Source organism: Colossoma macropomum, unplaced genomic scaffold (genome assembly GCF_904425465.1).
Source record: "Colossoma macropomum unplaced genomic scaffold, Colossoma_macropomum, whole genome shotgun sequence".
In the NCBI taxonomy this organism is placed as follows: Eukaryota; Metazoa; Chordata; class Actinopteri; order Characiformes; family Serrasalmidae; genus Colossoma; species Colossoma macropomum.
Window position 1 is genome coordinate 5,833,388 of NW_023494784.1, and position 26,254 is coordinate 5,859,641.

At 37.8% G+C, this 26,254-nt stretch overlaps 1 protein-coding gene across 1 annotated transcript in view; it reads right to left on the bottom strand.

Moving 5' to 3' along the window:
- The window catches only part of thsd7ba (thrombospondin, type I, domain containing 7Ba), a 333,528-nt gene that overhangs the window by 190,437 nt on the left and 116,837 nt on the right, over window positions 1-26,254 (bottom strand). The window contains exon 8 of the mRNA XM_036576800.1: window positions 7,972-8,172. Coding sequence (XP_036432693.1) covers window positions 7,972-8,172 — 201 coding nt within the window. The remainder of the gene's footprint in view (window positions 1-7,971; window positions 8,173-26,254) is intronic.

Here is a 26,254-nt window from a genome sequence, read left to right on the forward strand (position 1 = left end):
GTATCATTTTGAGTTGATCTGACCTCTCATTTTTAACAGTGTGTACACAGTCACTTTTCATTAAATGCAAATCAGATTAAAATCTCTCTTCTTCCATCTCTTCTGGATTTCTCTTTAACGTCCCCAGCCATCGTCTAAACTTGTTGAAAATCCCTCAGCATCACCTGATTTAAATTAATGAAGGACTGATTGGCCAAACCAGCTATTGGATGCTACGAATAAATAACACTGGGCTTTAATGACAAGAGAGAGGTTTGGAAATGATTATCCTCTTTATGCAGTGCCCTCTAGTGGCCGTTTCACCAGTGAATCAGAAATGAACTTGTATATGTTTAATTAACATAATCAAATAAAGGCTTGTTTCCCTGTAACTCTGTTATCAGATGAACTTGGACTCTGCTGTCTCTCTATGCAGTGTAAAATGTTGAGACGCTAGTGAGCAACGAGGAGTGAAAGGACAGGGATGATTTTTGTACCTCAAGTTGTTTTTGGGAAGGTACTTTTACTTTTACTTGAGCCGTTGTCTTACCCAAGTATAAATACTTTTACTCTAGTGTGGGTTTAGGCTACCCTACCCACCTCTGCATATTAGAATCATTTAAAACATGCATCGACAACAGAATTAGTTTTATATTATTCATAACAGTGATTACAAACTTCTGAACACTAGTACACACACACACACACACACACACATATATATATATATATATATATATATATATATACAGAACAAAACCTTATATCTCCAAAATGATAACTTTACAGGAGAAGGAAAAAACATACTTTACTTTTAATGTAAGTAATTTTGGGCTATTCATCATCAAATGTGCATACAATATAAAGTATTAAAGGCAAAAAATGACAAACAGAGATATGAGATTTTGTTCCAACAGCAGTGATTATATATATATATATATATATATATATATATATATATATATATACTAGAAATATTTGTTATTATTTCCAGCAACGACTGCTTCATTTAAGACTTGCAGGAAGTGTAGTGCAGGTATGTAGAGATGGGTTGTAGTTCTAAGTGGGAAAAATAAAGCAACTGACTCTGCGCTCCACACTCCAAACTACAGAAACTGTCAGCAAACCTGAACAAAAACAACCAGACAAGCTGAAGTTGGAGCCAGAGAGCAAATACAAACCTCTAAAGTGCTCTGCAGTGAGTCTGTCTGAATTCCCTTTCAGGAAAATGTGGGAATGGGAAGTGTGAGCTGAGTGGAGAGATGGAAAATGCCACACTTGCTTTAGTGGGTGAGTGCTGGGTATCGCTACAGGAACATAAGCAATGAGAGAGAGAGAGAGAGAGAGAGAGACAGAGTATTGGATGTGTCTCAGCGGTTTCTCACTGTTGGAGGTAATTGCACTGCTGGGAGCTCAGCTGATTTCGATGAAACCAGACAGTCTTTAAATTCTGCTATAAGTGCTCTATAGCGTCTGGTGTTAAATCACTGTCTTTCTGCTCACAACGTCCTCCAGATAGTCTGTTAAACCTCTTTTAGGCCGTCACCCTTGACCAGAAACGATTCAGGCCACTCTTTCAAATGAACTTTTTTGACAAACCCCCGTTTCACTGAATACTGCCTTTCAGTCCTCGACAGAGTTTCACAAAGACATCGCAGGTCAAGGAAATTCACTGTTTTCCTAATGAGAAGCTGCAGGAGGGAAATGAAATCCAACCTTAACTGGCATTAAAATATGGGTTTCACAGTGGATAGACAGAGATAGACAGAGACAGACAGAGAGACAGACAGAGAGAGAGACAGAGAGACAGACAGAGAGAGAGACAGAGAGACAGATAGATAGACAGAGAGAAAGATAGAGAGACAGAGAGACAGATTGAAAGATAGACAGACAGACAGACAGACAGATAGACAGAGACATGGATAGGTAGATAGAACAGACAGACAGACAGACAGACAGATAGATAGATAGAAAGATAGATAGATAGATAGACTGATAGGTAGGTAGGTAGATAGACAGACAGACAGACAGATATATAGATAGGTAGGTAGACAGACAGACAGACAGACAGACAGGTAGATATGATAGATAGATAGATAGATAGATAGATAGATAGATAGATAGATAGATAGGTAGACAAACAGACAGACAGACAGATAGATAGATAGAAGTCAGAAGTGCAGACTCAAACTTATCCCAACAGGATAAAAATGTAAATGTAATTCCTTACATAATAACCTGTGGAATTAACTATGTAACTACAATGTAATTACACTGAAACTGTATGGCACAACAGTAATAACTCTGACTTCAAAGGGTTAACCCTGAAGAAAAGAGCAGTATTCAACTGCAGTTCAACTGGATGTCAAGCAGACTGTAGCTTATGACAGGCTTTTCCAAACACTGCTGTGAGACAGGAGAAACAGGTCAAACCTTCCCTGAAACAGAGAAAAACATGAATCAGTGCTGCTCGGAGCTTTTCAGTCATATGGAGCGTCAGACAGAGAAGAGAGTTCATCCTTATGGAGTTTCCAGAGTGAGGTCAGTCTGATTTCACTGCAGAGAGACTAAACAACCAACCAAGATTATTTCTAAAATCAATTATATATAATTATTAATTAAAATACACCTGCCTCTCACTGGCCACTTTATTAGAAACACCTACCTTGTACTTCCACTTACTGACCACTTTATTAGAAACACCTACCTTGTACTTCCTCTCACTGGCCACTTTATTAGAAACACCTACCTTGTACTTCCTCTCACTGGCCACTTTATTAGAAACACCTACCTTGTACTTCCACTTGCTGGCCACTTTATTAGAAACACCTACCTTGTACTTCCACTTACTGGCCACTTTATTAGAAACACCTACCTTGTACTTCCTCTCACTGGCCACTTTATTAGAAACACCTACCTTGTACTTCCTCTCACTGGCCACTTTATTAGAAACACCTACCTTGTACTTCCACTTGCTGGCCACTTTATTAGAAACACCTACCTAATACTTCCCCTCACTGGCCTCTTTGTTAGAAACATCTACCTTATAACTCCACCACGCAAGTTATCTGGAGGGGACAGTTTCGGTGTCTATCCGGTTTTCCAGGTGGTTGTTAGGAGTCCCATTTTCTCTGGAGCTTTTTTAAAATTCCAGTTATGAAAAAAATCCAAGTGGATTATTTTATATCTAATCTCCTGAGAAATGTCTGCTTTAAAAAAACAAAAAAAAACAAACAACAGAATGAGGCATCAGAACTGCACTGTATCTCACATACAGCCTCTCTCATACATTCCGGAGGATATAAAGAAAGAAGCTCTTCTTTTCTGAGCTCAGTTATAAAACCAAGGAAAAATCCTTTAGGAAGGACAAGAGGAACCTGCAGTGAGTAAAACACGCCCTGCAAAGCTTTTCATTACGCTGAGAGAGGCTCCTCTGTCCACAAGCACATGAGCGTCGGGGTTAAACAACAATACATCCAAACCACTACAAGGTCGATTTCCCCAAACCTCTCACTGCTCTCATTATAACAATCAACAGAGCGATTCTGCTGCTAATACCTGCCTGAGTTCTCCGCTGCTCAAATCTGTTTTATCTATAAATATCAACCTAAATAAATTTCTCATATCCATGATGAATTCAGACCAGGCCGCTCTTCATCAGAACGCACTTATGAAGATAAAGGTCAATATGAAATTATGGTAAAAGAAAAAAACAAGCAGCTTTGATGGGGTTTACATGTTCATGTCCCTATCAGAGATGGTGGGACGAAATGTACCTACAAGCTTCAATGTCGTCTGTTGAAGGAGGTTTGTCCAAAAATGCTAATCTTGGTACCTCAGGTGCCTCAGGAGGCTCCAATACTTGGGATAATCGACTGGATTAGCCCTCCAATACAGACAAATGATGAAAAAATGTAATAAGTGAAGAAATGTTATCTGTTCTGAGAACACTCCATTTTCACATCGTTATCAGACGGGATTTTGCAGTTATGATTCAAATTGGATGTTTTAGACCAGAAGCGCTCAAGTTTTTTGTCTTTAGGGGGCAAATATGCAATAAAAACACAAAACAACATACAAATAAAGGTACACTCTTAGCAAGGGTTCTACATAGTACCAAAGGTTCTCTGACGTAGTAGTAGAAGCTGTTTTAGTGCTGTACCCTTAAAAAAGGATGGTTCTAAGAGCTTTTTAGTAAAGACAGCCATTATATAAAAAACGGTGAACACTCAAAGAACCCTTTTCATGCTTAAAGGGTTCACTGCATCATTAAATGGTTCTTCAGATGGAGAACGTATTGTATATGGTTCTACATAGCACCAAAAAGGATTCTGCTGTAGTTACAATGTCAAGCCTATAATGATAAAAGAACCCTTTTTGGTGCTATAATAAAGACTTTTCAAAAAGATTCTATATTGAACCATATACAATACAGTCTCCATCAATCTGAAGAACCATTTCATGACGCAAAGAACCCTTTAAGTATGTAAATGGTTCTTTGAGCATTCATGGCTCTATATACAGCCACTGTCTTTACTAAAGAACCCTTAAAGAACCATATTTTTAGGTGTGTATGGTTTATGTTTTCATGGTGTTATATATAACCATTACCTTTACAAAAGAGCCCCCGAGGAATCTATTTTTAAAGTGCATTTTTTAAAATAAAATTACATTAAACAAAAACCTTTTTGTTAATAAGAATACACACCGGCTGGAGCACATCAAACAAAAATCCTTCAGGAAGGACAAGAGGAACCTGCAGTGAGTAAAACATGCCTTGAAAATCATTTCATTACCCTGAAAGAGGCTCCTCTGTCCACAAGCACATGAGCGTCGGGGTTAAACAACAATACATCTAAACCACTACAAGGTGTTTTATAACAATACATTACAATAAAACCTTCATATTAATAAGAACACATACCTACTTGAGCACATCAAGCAAAAAAATCCTTCAGGAAGGACAAGAAGAACCTCTTGAACTGTATTAGCACACAAGTCACTTCCATGAACAGCCATGAACCTACACAAGCAGGAGCTCATTAGAACCTTTTAAAACAAGAGATGAACTAGTTTATCATTGAGTTCCTTATATTATCAAAAATGGTTTCATAAAAAAGGTTGATGCTTAAATACTGGATCCTGCAGCCCAACAGTGCAGAGCTGCATGAGAGTCAAAGATTTTATTAACAGCACAAGGGTTTTTAGTAATACAGAGTTCAGTTGTTGTGAGGCGGTCAAAGCTGTACATATATTGTGTATTTTACACTTGCCTCGAATGTGGCTCAGCCAATCAGATATCAGGACCAGAACTATCCATTTCACCAAATTATATATATATATATATATATATATATACACAGTCATTGGGCAGAACACACCCTGGACAGGTCACCAGTTCATCACAGGGCAGACAGACAGACATACACATTCACACACTCACTCACACCTAGGGGCAATTCAGCATGTCCAATTGGCCCGACTGCATGCCTTTGGACTGTGGGAGGAAACCAGAGAACCCGGAGAAAACCCACACAGACACGGGGAGAACATGCAAACTCCACACAGAAAGGACCTTGGTTGCCCGGCTGGGGATTTGAACCCACACCCTTCTTCATGCCATGAATATTTATGGTTGCCAAGACATGAAAAGTGACCACAAGGGGCACCGGGCAATAGGCAATGTCAACGTAGGTCATGAATTGTTGTTTAATTTCACTTTTCAGGTCTTTTATTGAATAAAAGGGGACGGGACACTTGTGTTCTGGAGCCACTCTAGACCATGATCTGTCCCTGGTGTCAATGCTGGGACAGATGAGTCTATGAACACATAGAGAAGGTGGACGACTGGTATTAAAGGAAGATTTTAACCAAAAACATTAGCCTTGCTAACAATGGCTGAAAAGCTGGTAGTGAACCATTAGTATTTAGTAAATAAATCAAGCTAAATGGCAGCTATTAACTTCCATTCACTGTGAGCCACTTCAGCATTTTCAGCCAAACTATCCCTTCAAGCTAAAATGGTAATTAGATCCATTCACAATAAATGCAAATAAAATATTAAACACAAGTTATTAGTAAAACTTGATTGAACTCATTTTGCGCCGCAGACTGAACTCCTATCCTGTCTCCTCATTAACTGTGTTTGATAAAACCTCCATGGACAGCAGCGGGACAAGGAGTGAAGTGCGATCGAGCTCCGAGCTCCATCTCGTCCTGTTTCCCCAAAACGCCCTGAGCACCTGCTCTCGCACGTCCGTGTCAATTCTCATCAGGCTCCTTCATTAGCTAACTCATTCTGATTCCTCCCTGCCTCCTTAATAAACCTACACATAATCTATTGTGACAGAATAATAAAACATGCAAAAAAGATGCAATTAGGAATACAGGCTGTAGAGATGGGCAATTACACTCTCACGGAAGCCCTTATCAACTTTATGATGCCACCCATTTCATCATACCTGCCATCTTTCTCATAAATTATGGACTATAAACAGTAACAGGGCAGAGTCCTGCTAGAACTGGGCCAAGCGGCATATTGTCCAGAACACCCCGCTGCAGAGAGACGGCCCAAACAGCCTAATTCATCCACCGAAAATCAGCTTAATACACAGAAACAGGCTGTGAAACACTGAGGACACGTCTGGGGGGAGGGGGCGGAGACACTTGTGGGCAAATTTAAAGTAATTTTTCAGGACGTTTTCAGGTTTTAAAGGACCTCACATCTGTTCAGCGAATTAACGAGAGCTATAATACCCACTGGGCAGTGTCAGAGTAACAGCACAGCACTTTTATGATGCTTATAACAACTTTGCCCATGTTTACATTACAGGGCTTAAGGGCCCAAATCTGATTTTTTGCATAAACAGGACACACATCAGAGTTCAGTTGCTTTCATTTGAGCTCGTAGATCTGTTTTGTGGCCATGAAGACACTGGTCAGATTTGTGAGTTCACTGTGCAAGCATACTGTCACTGTTCAAAGAAAAACAAAATGCCAACTTTTTGCTGTAAGTTAATGTAAAGAGATTTTATTTCAAGGAATTTTGGAACATCCCCTCTATTGGTCCATTTCACTTAAAGGGCAGCTGATTTTCTCAAATTATGCACAAAATACTTTCTTTACAGACCCTGGCAACATATGACTGTGGTCATCATTCAATGTGGGTAACAGGTCAGCAGCAGCTACAAGTTGGTAATAAAATGTCTTCTCACATTAAATACAGATATGGGAAACAATATGAACTGATAAGACAAAGATCAGCTTTGAGCAAAATCAAATTGAAACTGAGGTTGTAGCATTTTATTATTAAGCACAATTCTAACTAAATTACTTTTCTAATGTAGTTTCTCAAGATTCAACCGGCTAAATGTCCCTTGATAAAGTATCTATACAATTTTCCAAAAATCCCCACAGAGAGCCAAAACTCAAAGGTAGCTTGGGTGCTTATGAGAGAATTACACCACAGTACAAACTCAATAACAATAACAACACTCCATAAAGCTCCATAAAGTGTGTATTATTAATTCATTAACAATAGCCAATTACAGCCATATACAGAAGGCAATCAATTACACAGTACTGACTATACACTGCAGATTCATACTGGATTAAAATCACTCCACAATTATTACAGTCAGACTGTAAAACTACACACTGCAGATTCATACTGGATTAAAATCACTCCACAATTATTACTGTCAGACTGTAAAACTACACACTGCAGATTCATACTGGATTAAAATCGCTCCACAATTATTACTGTAAAACTACACACACTGCAGATTCATACTGGATTAAAATCGCTCCACAATTATTACAGTCAGACTGTAAAACTACACACTGCAGATTCATACTGGATTAAAATCACTCCACAATTATTACTGTCAGACTGTAAAACTACACACTGCAGATTCACACTGGCTTGAATTCATGTTTCATTTTAATTATCCAGTTGATCGGTTAGACTGAAGGACACACTTTTTACCATACCTTGAGAGTTCACGCAGGCCACTGTTTGGGTTCTGGTTCCGGATCCACAGGTCCCTTTTGTGGGTACACAAACCCCCTCGCTCTGCACCTGCCACTCGAAACACACAGGATCCTCACAGGGAATGGCCTCCAGCAGGTGAGGACAGCTCTCTGTGTTCGTGGATCCTTCACCCAGAACCTGCCTTCTCCTCTGCCTGAAACCTGCAGAGACAGGGACATCCACACAGAGGAACGTTACACAGTGAAACAATTCACTGTATAATTACAGTAAACTACTGTCTGCATTACTTTCACAGTAATTTACTGAACTATATTAACAGTAAATAACAGTAAAATAACAGCTTTGTACTGTGACTCCACACTGACCTGCACAACAACACCACTGTGATGTAGTTTAAGTCCCTGATTGGCTGGATCAAGTATATTAGAGTTAAGTAAAGAGGCGGGGCAGCTGATTGGATACAAGATGGAGCTAATCTCTGCAGAAAGGCAGCTCTCCAGGACCAGTGCTGGAGACCACAGCTTTAGAATTTATATTTGCACTTTAAAATGACACATTTAGATATTCTGTCCATATACAGTGCAAAACATGATCAATAAATATGTTAATTGACTTTTTAAATTACCATATTTATAGATCTGGTAAAACTAAGTTAATTTTGTCAGGTGTAAATTTACAGTAATTTACTGGCTACTGACTTACTTTCAAAGTAAGGTTGTGTAAAAATACAGGAGATTTCCGTATTTTAAATACGGTTTATTACAGTAAATCAAAATCAGATTTAGAAAGGCAATCAAATGAAGCTAAAAGATATAAAAACTCCACCTCTCTGTCTGACCAGGACTGTGTGTGCATGTCAGACCGCACAGTGACTGTAACCATGGCAGCACAACATCCCACAGTTTACCACAGTTAAAAAAATATATATCGTCTTTTTAAAGCTTTTATTTTCTGGCACAAGTCGGACTTTGATTTGAATTTGTTCAGCTGGGAAAGCCTACAGCTGCTGCAACACAGCTAAAGTTGGCTTCTTTTTCACCAGCTTCACATTCAAAGTTTCTGCTCCGCCTTAAATCATGCAGCTAGCTGACACCTGCACAGGCTGCAGAAGGTAACAGCTGCACCATTTAAGGTGTTTCATTATGAGTAATTATATCTTTATTGCGAAATCAAAGTGATGTATCTCACAGTCTCACACACTATCAAATTTAAGTTCACGTCACTGCATGTTCTGAAGTTGGCTCTGACGCTGCTGTATGATGTAAACTGAGAGTGGCAGGCAGACAGTTTGAGCATGAGTGTGATCGGGCTGCTGTTTTACAGCCATTTCATAAAATCAGAAACATAACCAAACTGTGCCCGTCTTCCAGAGACAGGTTTAAGGTTCAGGGTCAATACTGAGCCTTTAGAGCTCATCAGAAAGGGTCCTATTCACTTTGAGTGAAAAGGCGCACACCAGTGTTTGGTGGGCGTTTCTGGACGAGCTGTTTTGGGAGAGTATCAGTGGTAGAAAGTGACCTTCACATAAAACTGCATTGAACGTGCTTCTTTCAGGCAGAACAGCTGCAGGTGCCCAAATCTAAAATCGGTTTGACCGGCCTGCTTTCACACTCATGTCCAAATGGCTTGTGCACACAAGGCTTCACGCGTGTTCACCAGCACGTACATTTATGAAAAGATGAAATGAAAGATTCATAAATGGACTCTTCAGCAACAGAGATCAGCAGAGTGATGTGTGGCTCTGTTCTAATGGATGTGTGTGACTGTTGAAATAAACTCATTTCAGAACTCACCTGAATATTAATCAGGTAGACTCATCTCAGTTATCTAGACCCATGAATGCTCAAAGAACCCTTTGCATGATTATAGGGTTCTTTGCATTGTGACATGGTTCTTCAGATTGATGGAGAATGTGCTGTAGGTGGTTCTATATAGAACCTTTTTGGAAAGGTTCTGTGTTGCACCAAAAAGGGTTCTTCTATTGTTACAAGCTTGGCACCATTAAAATAGCAGAACCCTTTTGGGGGCTATATAGAACTCTTTCCAAAATGGTTCTTGATAGAACCAACTACAGCACATTCTCCATCATTCTGAAGAGCGATGTCAGCAAAGAACCAGAGGATCATCCAAAGGGTTCATTCATGGTTCTATTTCTTCTATATCTTTACTAAAGAACCCTTGAAAAAACATCTTTTTAATGAGTGTAGTTTGGAAATAAAACAAAATAAATCATAAATAAAGTTTCTTGTAATGTTTAAAGACATGTTTGAGTTTGTTTGTAGAAATGCAGAGATTGTGGTGAAGATTATGTTTTTAGTATATTCTTATTGCACTTTTCCTTTGTTTTAAATTCATTTTTTTGTGTTTTTTATTCTACTTATGTACTTTTTACTTTCTTTTTTGATTATATTTTTATAACTATTTATGCAAAAGCCTTTTTGAAGCACGGGATCACAGGATTTCATAAGCTGTATTAATTAATATTATTTAATGCTTTTATTTTTCAATGTTTGTGTAAAGCGTCTTGAACTGCCACTGTGTATGAAAGGTGCTATACTAATAAACTTGCCCTGCCTTCTGCTCGCTCATATTGACTCACGCTAAGAAAAATGGACAGAGCAGAATTAAAAGATGACAAAGATAAATCACAAAATTAATGATAAGATCAAATATGACCACCCTCGTCTTCTACCTGCACACCATAAACAAATGTTCAACATTCTGTTTTCAATTATTTTGGTTGTGATATTTGAATATTAGTTGTAAAATAATTCTGGGCCGCAAAATTAAAACAGTTTCAGTTGTGATGGTTCTGTATATAATTATTGCCTTTAATAAAGAACCCCTGAAGAACAGCTTTCAAATCCACTTTAGAAATGCCTAGGAATGCCTGGGTGCATGTCAAGGGGTCTGATCCACTAGGTGCTCCCCTGAGAGCAATTATGACAAAATTTAAACATCTGTCTTGACTCTTGGTGGGAACTTTACTAGCAGCACAGGGGAAAAATGAACTAACTTCAACCTCGTCATTGTGTTAAAGCTCTCCACTTCATTTTATCCTCCACTATCTGCCATTACATCGGTCAAGCTTTCAGGGGTTTTACACAGTGAGCTGGTGCTCTCATGAAATCAAAACTCCAGATATGGACCATTCTACCAAATTAGTTCAAACTCCACAGTAAAAACAAAACTGTTATAAAAAGTATTCAGAGCTTAGATATTTACAAGGATAACATTATGATCTTTTAAACTCAAGACATTAATAGAGATAGTAATAAGGTAAATATATACACAATCATCATTTATAGTGTACTTTCTTTTGGGAGGTGTCTGTCCTAAACCCTAATCCCTAAATTTACACTTCTGCAAATAATACTTTTTTTTTTCCCAAAGTTTTATTTTTTACATATTTTTGATTGAGTGAAGATAGATTTATTGTTAATGTACTTTTCAAATGAAAAAAACAAAAATAATAAAAAAAATAACTGTCCCATGTTTTCATGTCACTACCGAAAGACAGAGTCTTAGTCTGTAGGCGGAGCCTTATTTTAGCCACACCCTGCATTTTAGAGCAGGAAGTGAGGCTGCATCCCTGTCCCTCATGGCCACATGGTGAGCAGTTAGATCCCATTGTTTCGAAGTAAATGTGTCCCAAAGTCTGAAAATCAGTGTGGAACATTAAGAATTGTCACTACCAAAACACAGATTTTCTGCAGTAATTTTTAGTGTTTTAATGTAAAATATGATGATTTTCTGTGTGAACAGCTGTTCAAAGCTGTGTTTGCTGGTCATGTACTGGCTAGCATTTTGATTTCTGCTCAAATTAAGCTAAAATTGTCACTACAGAAACAGTCACTACTGAATCATTTGGTAAAGTTTGGGTAGAGTCATGATTGTTTTGGTAGTGACAAAATGGAAAGTTTAATCATTTGTTTTAATAAAATAATCATAATTAAGGTTTAGAGTCACTCGAAGCAAAAGGATTTTAATCTAAAGTCCAAAATCAGTTAAAAGTCCCAAATGTGTTTCAGCTCTGGCTCTGAACCAGTTCAGTAGAATAATACATATACAGACGTCCCAATAAGACCCAAAAGACTCAATACCGCAATAAGTGGAGGATGTTCATCCACAAAGCCAAACACAAAAATATCAGTCTAAGTTAAAGAAAAAAGTTGCTGTGTTGTCTACAGTCTATTTCTGAGCATAAAGTTATCAAGCTACCTCTAATCTAGGCCCTAATTCTAACCACTAAGCTATTGGTTGAGTTTCTCCAGACCGTTTGTTATCAATTAGAGCATTTGTAGATAAATATTGAGTGTTATAGATAAATAAAATGGGACCAAAATGCTACTAACACCACCAACCACCACTGCAACACTGACATTCTCAGCCCCCAGAAGCCTCTCACTGCAGAGTTCGTTAAGAATCACACATCCAGGCATTCTGTCGCAGCTCTGTTTGATCAGCCTTTTGTTCTTCAGTATTTCCCGAACACTTTTCAGGCTGTTTGTCATTAATATTTCATCCTTTGGCTGATGTTCAAACAGCCTGCATTAGACAGTCCCCGCAGCACTGCGTTATGTTATACAGCCACACCAATGAGAAGTAATAACAGTGTTCAAATAAAGCTGAATGGGATACTTTGACACAAATTACACTTTTGTTGTAATAAAAAGTTCTCTGCGTATATTTTCAATCCATCAGGTTGTTAAATTGTCACTAGCTGTCAGTTAAAGAGTGGAAAATGTTTTCCTGTATCAGTTCCAAAGACAGACAGGACCTTTACTTCAATAAAACAAAGCAAATGCTTAGTTGATAAAACTACAAGCAAGAAAAGGCCTCTTGATCAGGTGCGCACATGATACGGAAATGTCCATGTTAAACTAAGAAGTTACAGTTGTGTTCTTACACAGGAGATGGATATGTGGAAATAAACAGGTTTGATTTAATTTTGATTCTGAGGTTAAGGTTTTTGATATTGTAGCACTCCACTACCGGCTCACGCTGCCGTGTGAGCGTGAGAGGCCTGGCCATGCAGAGCGGCCATAGGCACAGGCTCTCAGGAGGCGCTGCACTCATGGTAGGAGAGACATTTCCTTGTAAATAAGTTGTTGTTCCTCAGGCTAAGATGCGTACATGTGTTGTGTTATGGGCTTAGTTAGTGGGTCTGTGTCTCTACCCTGAAGGGAAAGGGTGTGGTTAGAAGTGACCTGTCTGCTGTCGCAGCCGTTTCAGAAGCACTAAGTGGTGGTTCTTCCTTGCTGCCTGTTCAATAAAAGAGCATTTGCCTTTAAAGTGCAATGTGTCCCACATCATCTTCTTCACTGACAACACAACATTTTATGTTAAAATATCTACACTGTAATTATTATATAACAGACTAATTTGGCTTAAAAAAAACATGTTCTATATCGCTGTTGTTGGAGGAAAACCTCATATCTCTAAAATATTAATTTTACAGGAGAAGGAAAACAACATACTTCACCTTTAATGTAAGTCAATGGAACCAGAAGTCATTTTAGACCTTTTTTTTGGTCTATTCATCATGAAATTTACACATAATATAAAGAGCAACAGGCATTTTCAAATTATGTCAAAAACTGAAAATGTCAAAAATGGAGATACGTGGTTTTCTTTCCAACAGACCTTCATTGAAAACAGACCATGTGTGCTTTCATAGTATGTTTAGGATCATTCTCTTCCTGTCAGGAGTCTTGAGAGTGGGTATTCATTTAGTATTTTGGTACATTAACAAAGCCATCCTTAAAAGCCTTCGCTCATACATTTGCTGAGCTCATATAGCCCCATATTAGCAAACTACCGCCACCATGCTTCACAGTTGGCAGTATGCAGTTACTATAAAGTCTTGGTTAGTTACTGTGATAGACTTGGCCAAGTGTAAGGCCTTCAGTCCAGCTCCTAAAGTCCTAACCAATGAGAGAGCTCCCTTAGCCATATCTACCTAGACACCACAGAGATGAAAATGCTGATTGGATAAGTTTCTGTTGGGCATTTCAAGATCTTAACCCTTTTGTTTCCAACCAAAATTGAAACCAAGATTACTATAATACTTAGAGATTAAACACAACAAGAATAACCTAAATAAGCTAGAAATGTTCCCAGAAATCATTAATCCCTGAGGGTTCTCCTCTGCTGTGTTGAAATTGAAACTCTCCCTGCAATTTGGTCACTGAGCTCTGCTCTCTCGCTGCCTTCCAGGTTTCCTTGCTTTATTTCGGTCCTGTCTGTCAGTATGCAGCGCTCGTGCCTGCAGTCCTCTCTCTGTCTCTCTCCTCTGCAGGGAGCCCTGACTCCACGCTGCTGGGAATCTCGCCGAGTCCACCATGCCAGAGATCTGAGCCTTTCAAATAATCAGAACAGCCTGCAGCCTCGCACTCTCCTGCTGCAGCGCAACAAGCTGGAAGCCCTCTAATACATCAACGTCATGTAGCGGAAGAGGGGGGCGCTGAAAATCACAAGTACGCAAAACACCCACCCGCTTTCCAGCTTCGCACTCGCTGTCCTGTTTCCCTTAATAAATTGGAAGGAATCAGAAGGATGGAATAGCCTCGCACTGCATCTCGAGCACCAATACACAAACATATGAAGTGCACCACCAGAATTTAACCACGTGTCTGTTTTCAAGGAGGCTGAAAGAGACTGTCTACCGCAAGGCCTCTACGAGAAGACTATGTTTACACTACAGAACAGCGTTCTTTCTCTTCCTACCACAGATGTGACCTTCTTGAAAATCTGAGTACAGTTTTTTATCATTTTTGTTCAGTTTGTAGCATACTTTGGTCTTGAAGGTCAATTTTGCCAATATTAATTTTCGGCATGCAGTGAGTGAGATGTAAACAAAGTCGTTCAGAGTGGTTACAGTGGTGGTGATAGGAACCAGACATTCACCTCTAAAAGCTCCCTCACAGAAACTTATTAAATGAAATGGTTATGAATTCACTGCCTGATGTCTAAAACATTATTTCACCATTGATTTTCTAATACATGCAGGGCACTGTGAGGAAAATAGAAAGAAAACTACAAAGAAAAGTAATATTTTCAGATTTTCCACTATTTTCCTTCATGAACATTCCATATAAGCTCAGAAGACTCGTGTAGGTTCACTGGTGGTTCTGGATAGTAAATAAAATGGCTATATTTGTGTTACATCCTAAAAGGGACATCTTAAACCTTGGTCCCTTTTTTGTTTTTAAACCTGAGTATCCATTGGTCGCACCACCACCTCTACTTAAAGGGACGATAATTTCTCCTTTATTTATTTATTGTTTTTGTTGTTGTCATTCAATTCAGAGTTCATAATAGCGTGGATATCATATAACAAGTAGTGGTAAAGCTGTGAGCCCTACCCTCACAAAAGGCCCACCCCCCACCCTCCCAAAACAACCAACTCACTGAAGTGAAGAAACAGTAAATGGTGAAGAAAAGGGAGGAAAAAATGTTGTGTCAAAACAGTTTGCTGTTTGTGTTTTTTTTGTTTGTTTGTTCTTTAATTTAATTCAATCGTTTTTCTATCAGCACCACTGAAATCTGAGTCTGTATGTTTACGATGAACCATTTTACACCAAATCACTTTGAATCACTTTGTTTACATCTTCACCACTGAAACTTGCAGAACAGTTGAAAAGTCGATGGATTTAATAATGATATAAATGGGGAAACCCTGAGGGCCTTTTAGAAACCCTCAGGGCCTTCTTCAGAAAATTATGATATACAACAATCAGGCATAACATCACTGCTGTGTCTGATCCACTCAGACCAGCACAACACACACTAACACACCACCACCACAGCAGTGTTACTGCAGTGCTGAGAATGATCCACCACCCAAATAGTACCTGCTCTGTGAGGGTCCATGGGGGTCCAGACCACCGAAGAACAGGGTAAAAGGGGGCTAACAAAGTATCAGAGAAACAGATGGACTACAGTCTGTAACTGTAGAACTACAAAGTGCACCTATATAGTAAGTGGAGCTGATAAAATGGACAAGGAGCGTAGAAACAAGGAGGTGGTCACAATGTTATGTCTGATTGGTGTATATGTTATATATTTTTTCAAATATTTAAATATATGTTTTATTTGTTTGTTTTTTGCTGGATTTTTTTTTATTTTTTATTTATTTACTCATTTATTTTAGTTTTCAATTTCACTTCAGTTTCAGACAGTTTCAAAAGTGTATTCACCCATTTAGTTTAGATTTTTTTTTATTTGTTTTCTGAGAAGCAGCGCTAAATCAGGACAGTATGCTTGGGCTGCAAGCTTTACTCAAAGACATCTCCATCTCCTGAGCATTTAAGGTTCAGATCTGAAGCAGCTTGATTTTCTCCTCTCTCTCAGAGATGAAAGCTTTAAGTGCTGTTTATTTGATGGGGGCAGTTTTGGGGTCAACCAGCTCTTCCAGGTGGTTGTTAGGAGCCCCATTTTCTCTGTAGATTTTAATCAGTTGAACTCCAATTTTGGAAAATCCTGTTCTTTTTCTTATGCATCTGTCTAATCTCTTTAGAAACATCTCCTGAAAACTGAAGAACTTGTACTTAATGGCCATTTTGATTGAAAGTTGAATGATTAAATGAAGTGTGGTCTCCTTCGCACAGTACCATATTTTCTGTGTTTGCTCATGAACTGCTTTGCTCAAAAGGAGAATATAAAAATAGTAAAGTAATGAAACTGGCTTCAGAACATGGTACGAATAAGTCAGCCATAGAAATGTGCAGTAATCATAGGTAGAAGTAGCTGCATTGTCTCAGACTCAGGCACAAAGTTTGTAAAGTTCACTGCACAACGCTGCAAAAAACAAAACAGAAATACTGATGCATGAAGACGAAGTAGGCCACTGGACACTGTTTTGTTGTACTTTTATTTCTACTATATATTATTCCTGTCATAATGATACGTGAGAAGTTTTTTTTAGTTCTCTCTGGCGCTGTGGTGCTGTGTTAGAGGAGAATGTCAGGCTCAGACTGTAGCCTACAGCAGCCTTCAGACTCGGGGAAAGTCATCACTCTTCCACAGCTCAGTCCCACTGCTCCACAACCACAAATTACAGCCACTAATCACACACAAGCAGAGCTTACTAACCACCCTCACAGACAGCACACACCATACTCACACATACAGATACATATTCTGTTGATTTTGTTTGAAACAAAAAGAAGTGAATACAAGCTCTGCAGAAGACGCTTAGTTTTTTTGCAGTGATTAATGCACAGTAATGTAACACTTCCTAAGGTGTGGCATAATTGTTCCCAAGTAGTTATTAATACATGCATAGTACATTCTTTTATCTCAGGAAAGATCTATTGCACATTTTTGTATTTATGCCTGTAGATGTTTTGTATATATTCGTCTTTATATATTGTTTCACCCTTATTATTATAACTGTGCTGTGTTGTTCAACTGATACTGGCTGCTAAATTTCCTATGGAATCAATGAAGTATCTATCTATCTATCTATCTATCTATCTATCTATCTATCTATCTATCTATCTAGCTATCTTCTAAAGTGAAAGGAAATAAATTCAAATTTTGTAATGTATTGTAAGATATGTTCATAAAAATATTGTACACAATAATGATAAACATAAAATGTGGTTTGCACAAGTTACGGCACATCATATATATATATATATATATATATATATATATATATATATATATATATAATGTAAATAAATGAAAATTGTGCACAGACTAAAATTAGCAGAAAATGTTATATTTAACTTTTCTGTTGCCTGTAGAAATCCATCAAATATGTAATTTCACCAGTGTTCAAAGTTTTATATATGACTGTATATATAATGTATAATAGAGCATTATATCAGGTCATTTAGTGAATGAAGTTTTTATAGCTTTTAAACATAAGGAAATATCGGTAACACTTTTTATGAATGTCAAATTTGTAAGCATCTATAAACAAATTCATAACATGTTATAATGCATTCATACGGCATTATAAACATGGTTATAAATCTTTATAAAAAGGAATTACACTGCATTACAATTTATAGCCATGTTTATTATACATTATGAATTGTTAATATAATGCATTATAAGTAGTGTTTATGACATGTTATACTGTCAGTGCCAAAGAAGTCAGTCCCAGCTTGGAGAGCGTAAAGTAAAGAGAAATACCAAGCTAACGGTGGTGTACATTACCTTTCCCACATTGGGTAAAACACTGATGGCAGCTCTAGTTTAAACTCTGACATTTGAAGCCTGTAATGTGCTTTACTGTGAATGTTTTAGTGTTTCAGTAAATCCTTCAGTAAATACTTCAACTTGAAGCCTCACTCTGAACACTGGAGGAGGCTTTAGTACAGTACGCCTCACTTTACTTAGAGCGGACAAATACCACTTATGAGCTCTTATAATTTGTTATGAACAGCACTTATAATGCATTATGTTAACAATTCATAATGCATAATAAGCATGGCTATAATGTGTAGTGCATTTTAATAAATATTTATAGCCATGGTTATGATGCCTTATGAATGCATTATAACATGTTATGAATGTGTTTATATATGCTTACAAACGTGACATTCATAGAAAGTGTTACCGAAATGTCATTTCAATATATACCATATGAAGCATTATAAGTGCTCTACAATATTTACATTAAATGAGAATCACAATCTAACTGGTTAGACTAACATACTGTTTCATGTATTTGAGAGTATGTTTGCTGTTACAAAGGTGATATACATTAAGGTATTGTACATTCTATATAATGTAACACCCCCTTTTGGCAAATAGCACAGTTTATAAATGCTTTTTGTGGCCAATTATGAGTCTTTCTGTTCTCGTTTTAGGAATTTTCACCCACTCTTCCTTGGTTATAGCTCTGCGATACTATTGCACCACCTTGAAATGCAAACCATGTTTCGATCTACCCACAGATTATCAATGATGTTCCAGTCCGGAGACTATGAGGACCATTCCAAAAGCTTCAGCTTGTTTTTCTTGAACAGTTCACGGTGGACAAGGTGAGTTTGAATCATTGTACTGTTGTAGAAGCCAGCATCTAAAGTTTCTAGAGTGTCCGATTTGCTGAAATTTTATTAGAATCTTTTTTTTTTTCATCTACTTGTGGAATTATGGCTGAGCCACTGGCTGCCATCCATCCCTAAAGCATAACAGATGCACCCCCATGCTTAAGAGTCAGCAAGGTGTTCTTTTCATCAAATGCTGCTTTTATGTCTCCAAACATATGTTTCGTGATTTTAGACAATGAGTTCTATTTTTTACTGCATCAGTCCACAGCACTTGTTTTCAAAATACCTCTGGCTGATCTAGATGTTGTTTTGCAAAAGTCAGATGATGAATTTTGTGATGAGATCACAGGAAAAGTTTCCCTATGATGACTATTCCAAAATAGTTCAAAGTAGTTTCTAGCAGATGTTGTCTTTACTTCAAAAACCAACAAGGCATGTAATTTGGTCAGAGGTGCCCAAACACTCACATACAACTGTACTGAGACACATAGATGCATAACAAGTTAAATTAAATCGCTGTATTAATGAGTGAAGAAAGATAATGAGTACATATACTTCCAGACAGATGTACTGCATACTATTGACATCCTACCATGCTCTGTGGTATGTATGAAGATGGAGAACTTTTAAAGAGGCTTCATTATTCGGACATGGATGGCAGAAGTTTCGGTCACCAAACACCACATGACTGGCCAATGTTTCAATAGGAACAGTGACTAAAGTGACCTCTTCATTCAGATCTATGGGAAAGACATCAGTAAACAGGGCTGGAAACTTTCGTTGAAAACATAAAGCAATCACCTTTTCCTCAGGTGGCTGAGAACATCAGTGATGGAGGGAACAGTCCATCCACAACTACACAGAGAGGGATATTACAGTAGAGCTGCAGGTCATAACCCCCACATTACAAAGACCGATGACCATCTGAGAGGTCAGTGGTGTAAAACCCATCAGCACTGGTCTACAGAGATGTGATCTGGTCAGATCCTTCACCATGTTCTCCACCAGTGGGAGAGCGCATGTGCAAAGTACACCAAGAGAACAGTACAGGCCTGAATGACTGACCCCTACAGTTAGGGAGTCCATCGCTCTGTTATGATGTGGGGGGCATTTAGCTGGCATGGTTTGGGTCCAACTCGATACAAAGTCATTCTGACTGACCACTTTTATTCTATGATGAAACATTTCTATCCTAGTCTCCAAGCTACACTGAATAATTGAGCATGAAAACAATGTAAATCACATGTTGTGGCCTTCAAACTTACCAGATCTCAACTCAGCTGAACGTCTATGGGAGATTTTTGAGCCATGGGTTAGACAGCGCTCTCATTAAAACACTAGTTAATGGAATTTCTTTTGGAAGTACGGCGCTCTGTCCCTCCATTCCAGCTCCAGAGACGTGTAAAATCTATGTCAAGGAGCCTTAAAACTGACACTCACACCCACACTTCCAGCAGCAGAATCGATGCAAGCAGTGCCTGGATGCTCCAAACAATTTGGTGGAGACGGTGGGCATCAATAATTAACAAGTTTACCGCCACTCTCAGGTTTATTCAGGAGGAAAGTCCAGAATCCTCCTTCACTCTCCTCTCAGATCACTGTCTGCCTGTCCAAATCATCACCATCACCCCACTGTTCACACTGTGCTCAGCAGTGTACCGCACTCTACAGCAGGACGAACAGAGCAGGGCTGAGGATGTTTCTTTGCTTTCCATAAATATACATATTAGAGGCCTTATAGCATTTTACACAAAGCAATGCAAGGACACAAGTATTTAATTGTGGTTTGCAGTTGTAACCCCTATACATGATTCTGGTTATTTAATAAAGTTTTTATCCTAACCAACCAATAGGGTGCGCTCTTGCGTCACCAGCTAAGTGAACGAGGCTCCGCCTAAAGAAGAGAGAGTCTCCATTTTCCATCAAAGTGTTAAGAACCGGCTGTTGAGTTAACTGGAAAGAAAACCAATGTTAACTGTGAAATACTGGAATAATTTACACATTGAGTTATTTATGCACCTTTCTATTTTATCAAGCTTTTGAATGTACTTCTGAATTATTCCACTGAACACAAGAACTCCGGTGAGTTGATTTCCTTATGTTGTTTCTATGGCTAACTCACGAGTTCAGTTGTTACCCTAAGTTCAGGATAATGGAAGCTAAGAAAACCAATCGGAGCTGTATTTTTCATGCAAGATTATTCTTTGATTACCAGTTGCCTTTTGTTTGTTTATTGTTAGTCATTGAACCCATTACTTTTATGTCCATAGTGCTATCTTGGCAAATGTGCAAGTTAAGCCTATTGAGTGGTTAAAAACACAATATTTTAATTGTATCCTTGGTAAACTGTCTATTTCAGCTGCAGTTTAATTCATGTAGATACGTTTAAGTGAACAATTGTGGAAATTTTGATTGCTTTTATAAGTAGAGAATGCAGAAATTTTAATTGAGCTAAAATGCATGTGCAGTTGTGCACGTAGGCTACTTGGAACTGTGCCAGTAGTTGGTTTTGCTGAATTCTCATAGCGAGATTTGAGTTTCACCTCTCTTTTTGTGTTGAAATTTGTAATTGTTTGCATTATCGAACGCAGATTGTGTCCTGACGATTTTGGATGGTGAGCCTAGCCCTGGACTTGAACGAAGAGACCTGGAACCTTACGATACGAGCGGACTGAACTTCATCTTCAGTGCATCCAAGACTTTTTGGAACCAGATAAGATATACATTCATAACAAACTACCCGGGTAGATGGACTTTGATACACACACACAAAGGAAAAAAAAAATGGTTTGATTCCTTTATTTTGATATAGAGAGCTTTATTTTACTCTTTATTTTTATTTTCCAAGCCAAAGCCAAAGACTTAAATACTCATTGTCGTGTACAATAAATGTCACTGTTCAAGTCCTGTATTAGTGTGAGTGATTCAAACCCCTCCCACGAACCTAGGACAAGCATTATCCTTCTTTACTGAGTCCCAAACATAGTAACTCGTACACATGGGCTACAGAGTACAAATGCATTTTTGCTTTGCAAGTGGCTAACAGGCTTCTCCAATAATATTCCAAGTTATGCTCTAAGTTTAAGTATTTACTAAAGAATTTATTAAACTGAAGAAGTCTAAGTAAGGAATATTGTAGCACTGGCATAAAAGAAGACATGGAAAATTTGGGCGTATGGGCAAATGCTTTTTGTTTTAAACAGGCACTTTAACAGCAGCAAGAACTGCCCAGACCAGCGCTAACTCCAACACGAAACACAGGGAGGGGGTAATATCAGGACATGACATCTGTGGAGGGTACAGACTAACACACTTCAACCCTCCCTCGTCAGTGACAATTTCTCTAATTAACTACAAATTAAACCTCCCAGTGACAACAACGGTAGCAGTCACACCACACTGACCTTTTTACCTCTTAAAATCCTGGTTTATTACATACTAAGGCTTATTATTCAGTAACTACAGGGACTTCAATGCAGACTGGCTGAGCTATTGTTAGATTATAGAAGTGCGTCATAAAAATTTGGGCCTGCCGATTGACCCTGGCCATTTAGGGGGTTAACCAGGAGTATGGCTTGCTCCCAAGGCCACTTTGCATGGGCATGCGGAGGCTGTGTCAGATGCCACACTATGCAACATGTACATCTTACAAGTTTTAAACGTTAGTGTTTTAGAGCTAGCAATGGTAGTGAATGCACACCACCCATAGCTTGATGCTAGCGCTGCAAATTCCATGTAGACACCAGCAGAAATAAGCATCATGGTAGCAGTAGCGCTTGGATAAACAAAGGCAGAGAGAATTATTGGGACTTCACTTCCTCCCATACAGGACATTGCAACAAGTCGCTGTCTGACCAGAGCTCAGAACATAAACAGAGACCCCTCCCACCCCCACCATGGACTGTTCTCGCTGTTAGCCTCTGGAAAGAGGTTCCGAAGTCTTCGAAGCAGAACAGCCAGGTTCAAAAACAGCTTCTTCCCACATGCAATAAGACTGCTGAACTCTAAATAAATGCTGCTTCAATTCTTTTTTTTGATTACTCCATACCTGGGAGCTACAGAGCAATACACCCTCTTGTATATATACTTATTTAAAATTTATCTGTTGACATAAATATGTTTACATATGCACCACACTCTGCACTACATTGCACTTTGCACTACACTGTATTACTTATAATTCTCCTAAACTACTCTGAGCCTATGCAACGTAATTTCATTCTAATGTGCACTGTACGGTGTAAATTTGGATGACAGTAAAGTCTGTCTAAGTCTAAGTCATTAAGAAAAATTTGTCAGAAAAAAAACAAAAAAAAACAAAAAAACATTCGTTTCCGTGATGTATTTTGAAAAAAATAAACCTTAAAAACTGGTTCATTGATGCAGCATCGTTCTTGGAAACATTGAGGAACAAAACCTGCCAAATTCTCTGACAAGTAGATCTCTAAACAATGATTCGATTCAACTGTGATTCAAACACATACTTTAGGGAATACACTCTTAAAAAAGATGTTTTTCGGGGGTTCTTTGCTAAAGAAAATGGTTCTATTTAGAACCATGAGTTCTATCTAGAACCTTTACATGCTTTTGCATGGTGAAATACTTCTTCAGATTGATGGAGAATGTGTTGTACATGGTTCTATATAGACTAGTTTAGAAAATAGCTCTATATAGCACCAAAAAGTGTTGTTCTTTTTTTAAAAGCTTGAAAGAAAACAATAGAAAAAACCCTAAAAGAACCATCTTTATAAACGTGTACTGTATTATGAACTCTAATAATGACTGCAGTTGAATCACTAACGTCAGACTGATGGTGAGCAGGAGTGCACTAGGCTGATAAAGTGATTCTGATTGGAAAAGCGCAATGTGCTGCTAAAAGTGAATAACGTGACGGACTGAATGGATGGACTAAATGGCAGTAATAGCTCCTGCTCTCACACGTGTGCAGGCTGTCCATTCACTCTGATTTCCTTTGAGTACAACACAGCTCTGCTGGGTTCAAGATAAACCGAGCTGCTAAAATAAGACTGTAGGGACGGAGCACATGTTCAGTAAACAGGTCATTCACCTCGCAGCTGCCCCAGGTGCTGACTAAACAATGAGTCAAAAGAACCGGCAGACTAGTCTGAAATCCGTGAAGGGCTCTTAAAACATTTCAAAAACCAAAGCACAAACTTCTGTCTGGAGATTTGACAGTAGAATTGAAGGTTTGCAGGTTTTCATTCTGGTGTTGGTGGCATGTTAAAGCCCTCAGATGTCTGGAGGTATTATTGTCATTTTGTTACATGTTCAGTTTGCATTATTCACTAATGTAAATGTAATTAGTTCATGAATTCATTTAAAATTGACTTACATTCTATATGGAGAGTTTAAAGCCGGTTTATTCCATGTTTATATTGATGTCAAAAAATGAGAAAGGAAAAAAATATTTGAAGGATGGCTGTTCTTTCTGCCAAACAAGACTGTGCACATAACCATAACTCTGTCAAATTCAAATTGTGATAAAACATCAGTAGCGCTTTACAGATCAGTAATAAGTGAGTAATAATATGTTAATATCATTGTAACAAAGTTGTTTCTATCTAGAAATAATATGCTAATTTAGTAGTTGTTAAAAAAGTTCATACTTGTGATAAAAACTTATAAAAATGGTAAAATAATAGCACTAAGTATTGTGATTATTGTGCACACACCATATGTTTTCCTGTAACTTTCACTAGTAAAAAAATAAAAATCGTAATAGTGGTGATGACAGTAATAACCTCAGTATCATCACATGACCATGATATTGTGGTAATGCAGTTATTGTCACAGCTATACTGTTAACATAACACTGCTGATGTCAGATTAGTGTTTTTATCTTAACATATATTAACCTATTATTTATTAACTATAAAATCAGCTAGTTAGTAGAGCTTGTTAGTATGACTCTACCATTTTATTACTAACTCCTTACCACTACAATTACTAATGTATTGCTTACTCACAACTAGAAAATAAGCAGGTAATTTTTAGATTAGTACAACTTCTTAGCCTAATATTACTATATTGTAGTGTCCAGCTACTGGCTTTCCCTGCTATAGAGGCTCTGACGGTGTGGCCATGCAGAGAGCCATGTGTGGAGGCTCATGGTAGGTGCACACTCCCCATTAAAAGGGACATTTAATGTGGTTAATGTTGTAGTTCATTGGTTTGAATGTGCATATGTGTTTGTGTGTTGTTGGGAAACAGGTTCAGTTAAAGATTTTTTTGACAATTAGATAATATATATATATATATATATATATATATATATATATATATATATATATATATATAAAACTGCTTTCATATAGAACTTTCATATAGAAGCTTTTAAAAAATTATCAAGGATAAAAATACAGTAAGGCTTGTTTCCACTGTGGTCCTTATAAAAGACATCAACATGACAGACTGTAATAGTCAGGCAAGAACAGTGAGAGAAAACCATTAAAGTAATGCTGATTCACAGTGTCACATGTTTAGCAGGCTTTTCTTCAAAACAACATTTAAGCTACTCTTAACTTGTAATTTTTTAACAAAAGCAAGAAGTTTACTCCACATTACTGTAGCTGTATAGAGAAATGTATTTTATGTTAAATCTAAAGGGTATACAATTTGAGTACATTGGAAATGGTGCAGTACTGGTGTATAATAATGTGTATATTTTATATACTTTTTATTTATTTTCATATTTAAGTACTACAAGGGGGCTATGCACCTAAGATTTTCACCTCACACCTGCATAAATGTGATGTGACAAATGTGATTAGATTTGATTTATTGCTCCCCCTCTAGTTGCAAAGTTGTGAAGATCTCTTACAAAGTTAAAACAGTTAAGTAGGTAGTTTGGGACTAATTAAGAATTTAATGAGCAAATCGTAGCTTAATTTCATTTAGTCTTTTCTCTGCTGGAAGAAGGTTCAGTGGCTTAAAATGATGCTTCCAAATGTGAATGAGGAGGTATTTTCAATGCAGCCCTAATCAACTTATGTTGTACTATCTGAAAGCTACTCTTAATAAATTGAATGGCTATCAAGCAGAAATTGGCTGCATAATCAAAATGGCCTTGAAAGAATTCCTCAGCTAACATTTCTGAAGTTGATACTTCTAACAGAATTCTGGACAGAAATGTGGTCTTTTGTCCAGTTTCTATTAATACTTTGTGAGCTACTGTTTCCCCTGATAACTGATTATCTAAAACACACCCTGAGTATTTACTGTAGATTTATTGGGATGTTACTGTAGTGTA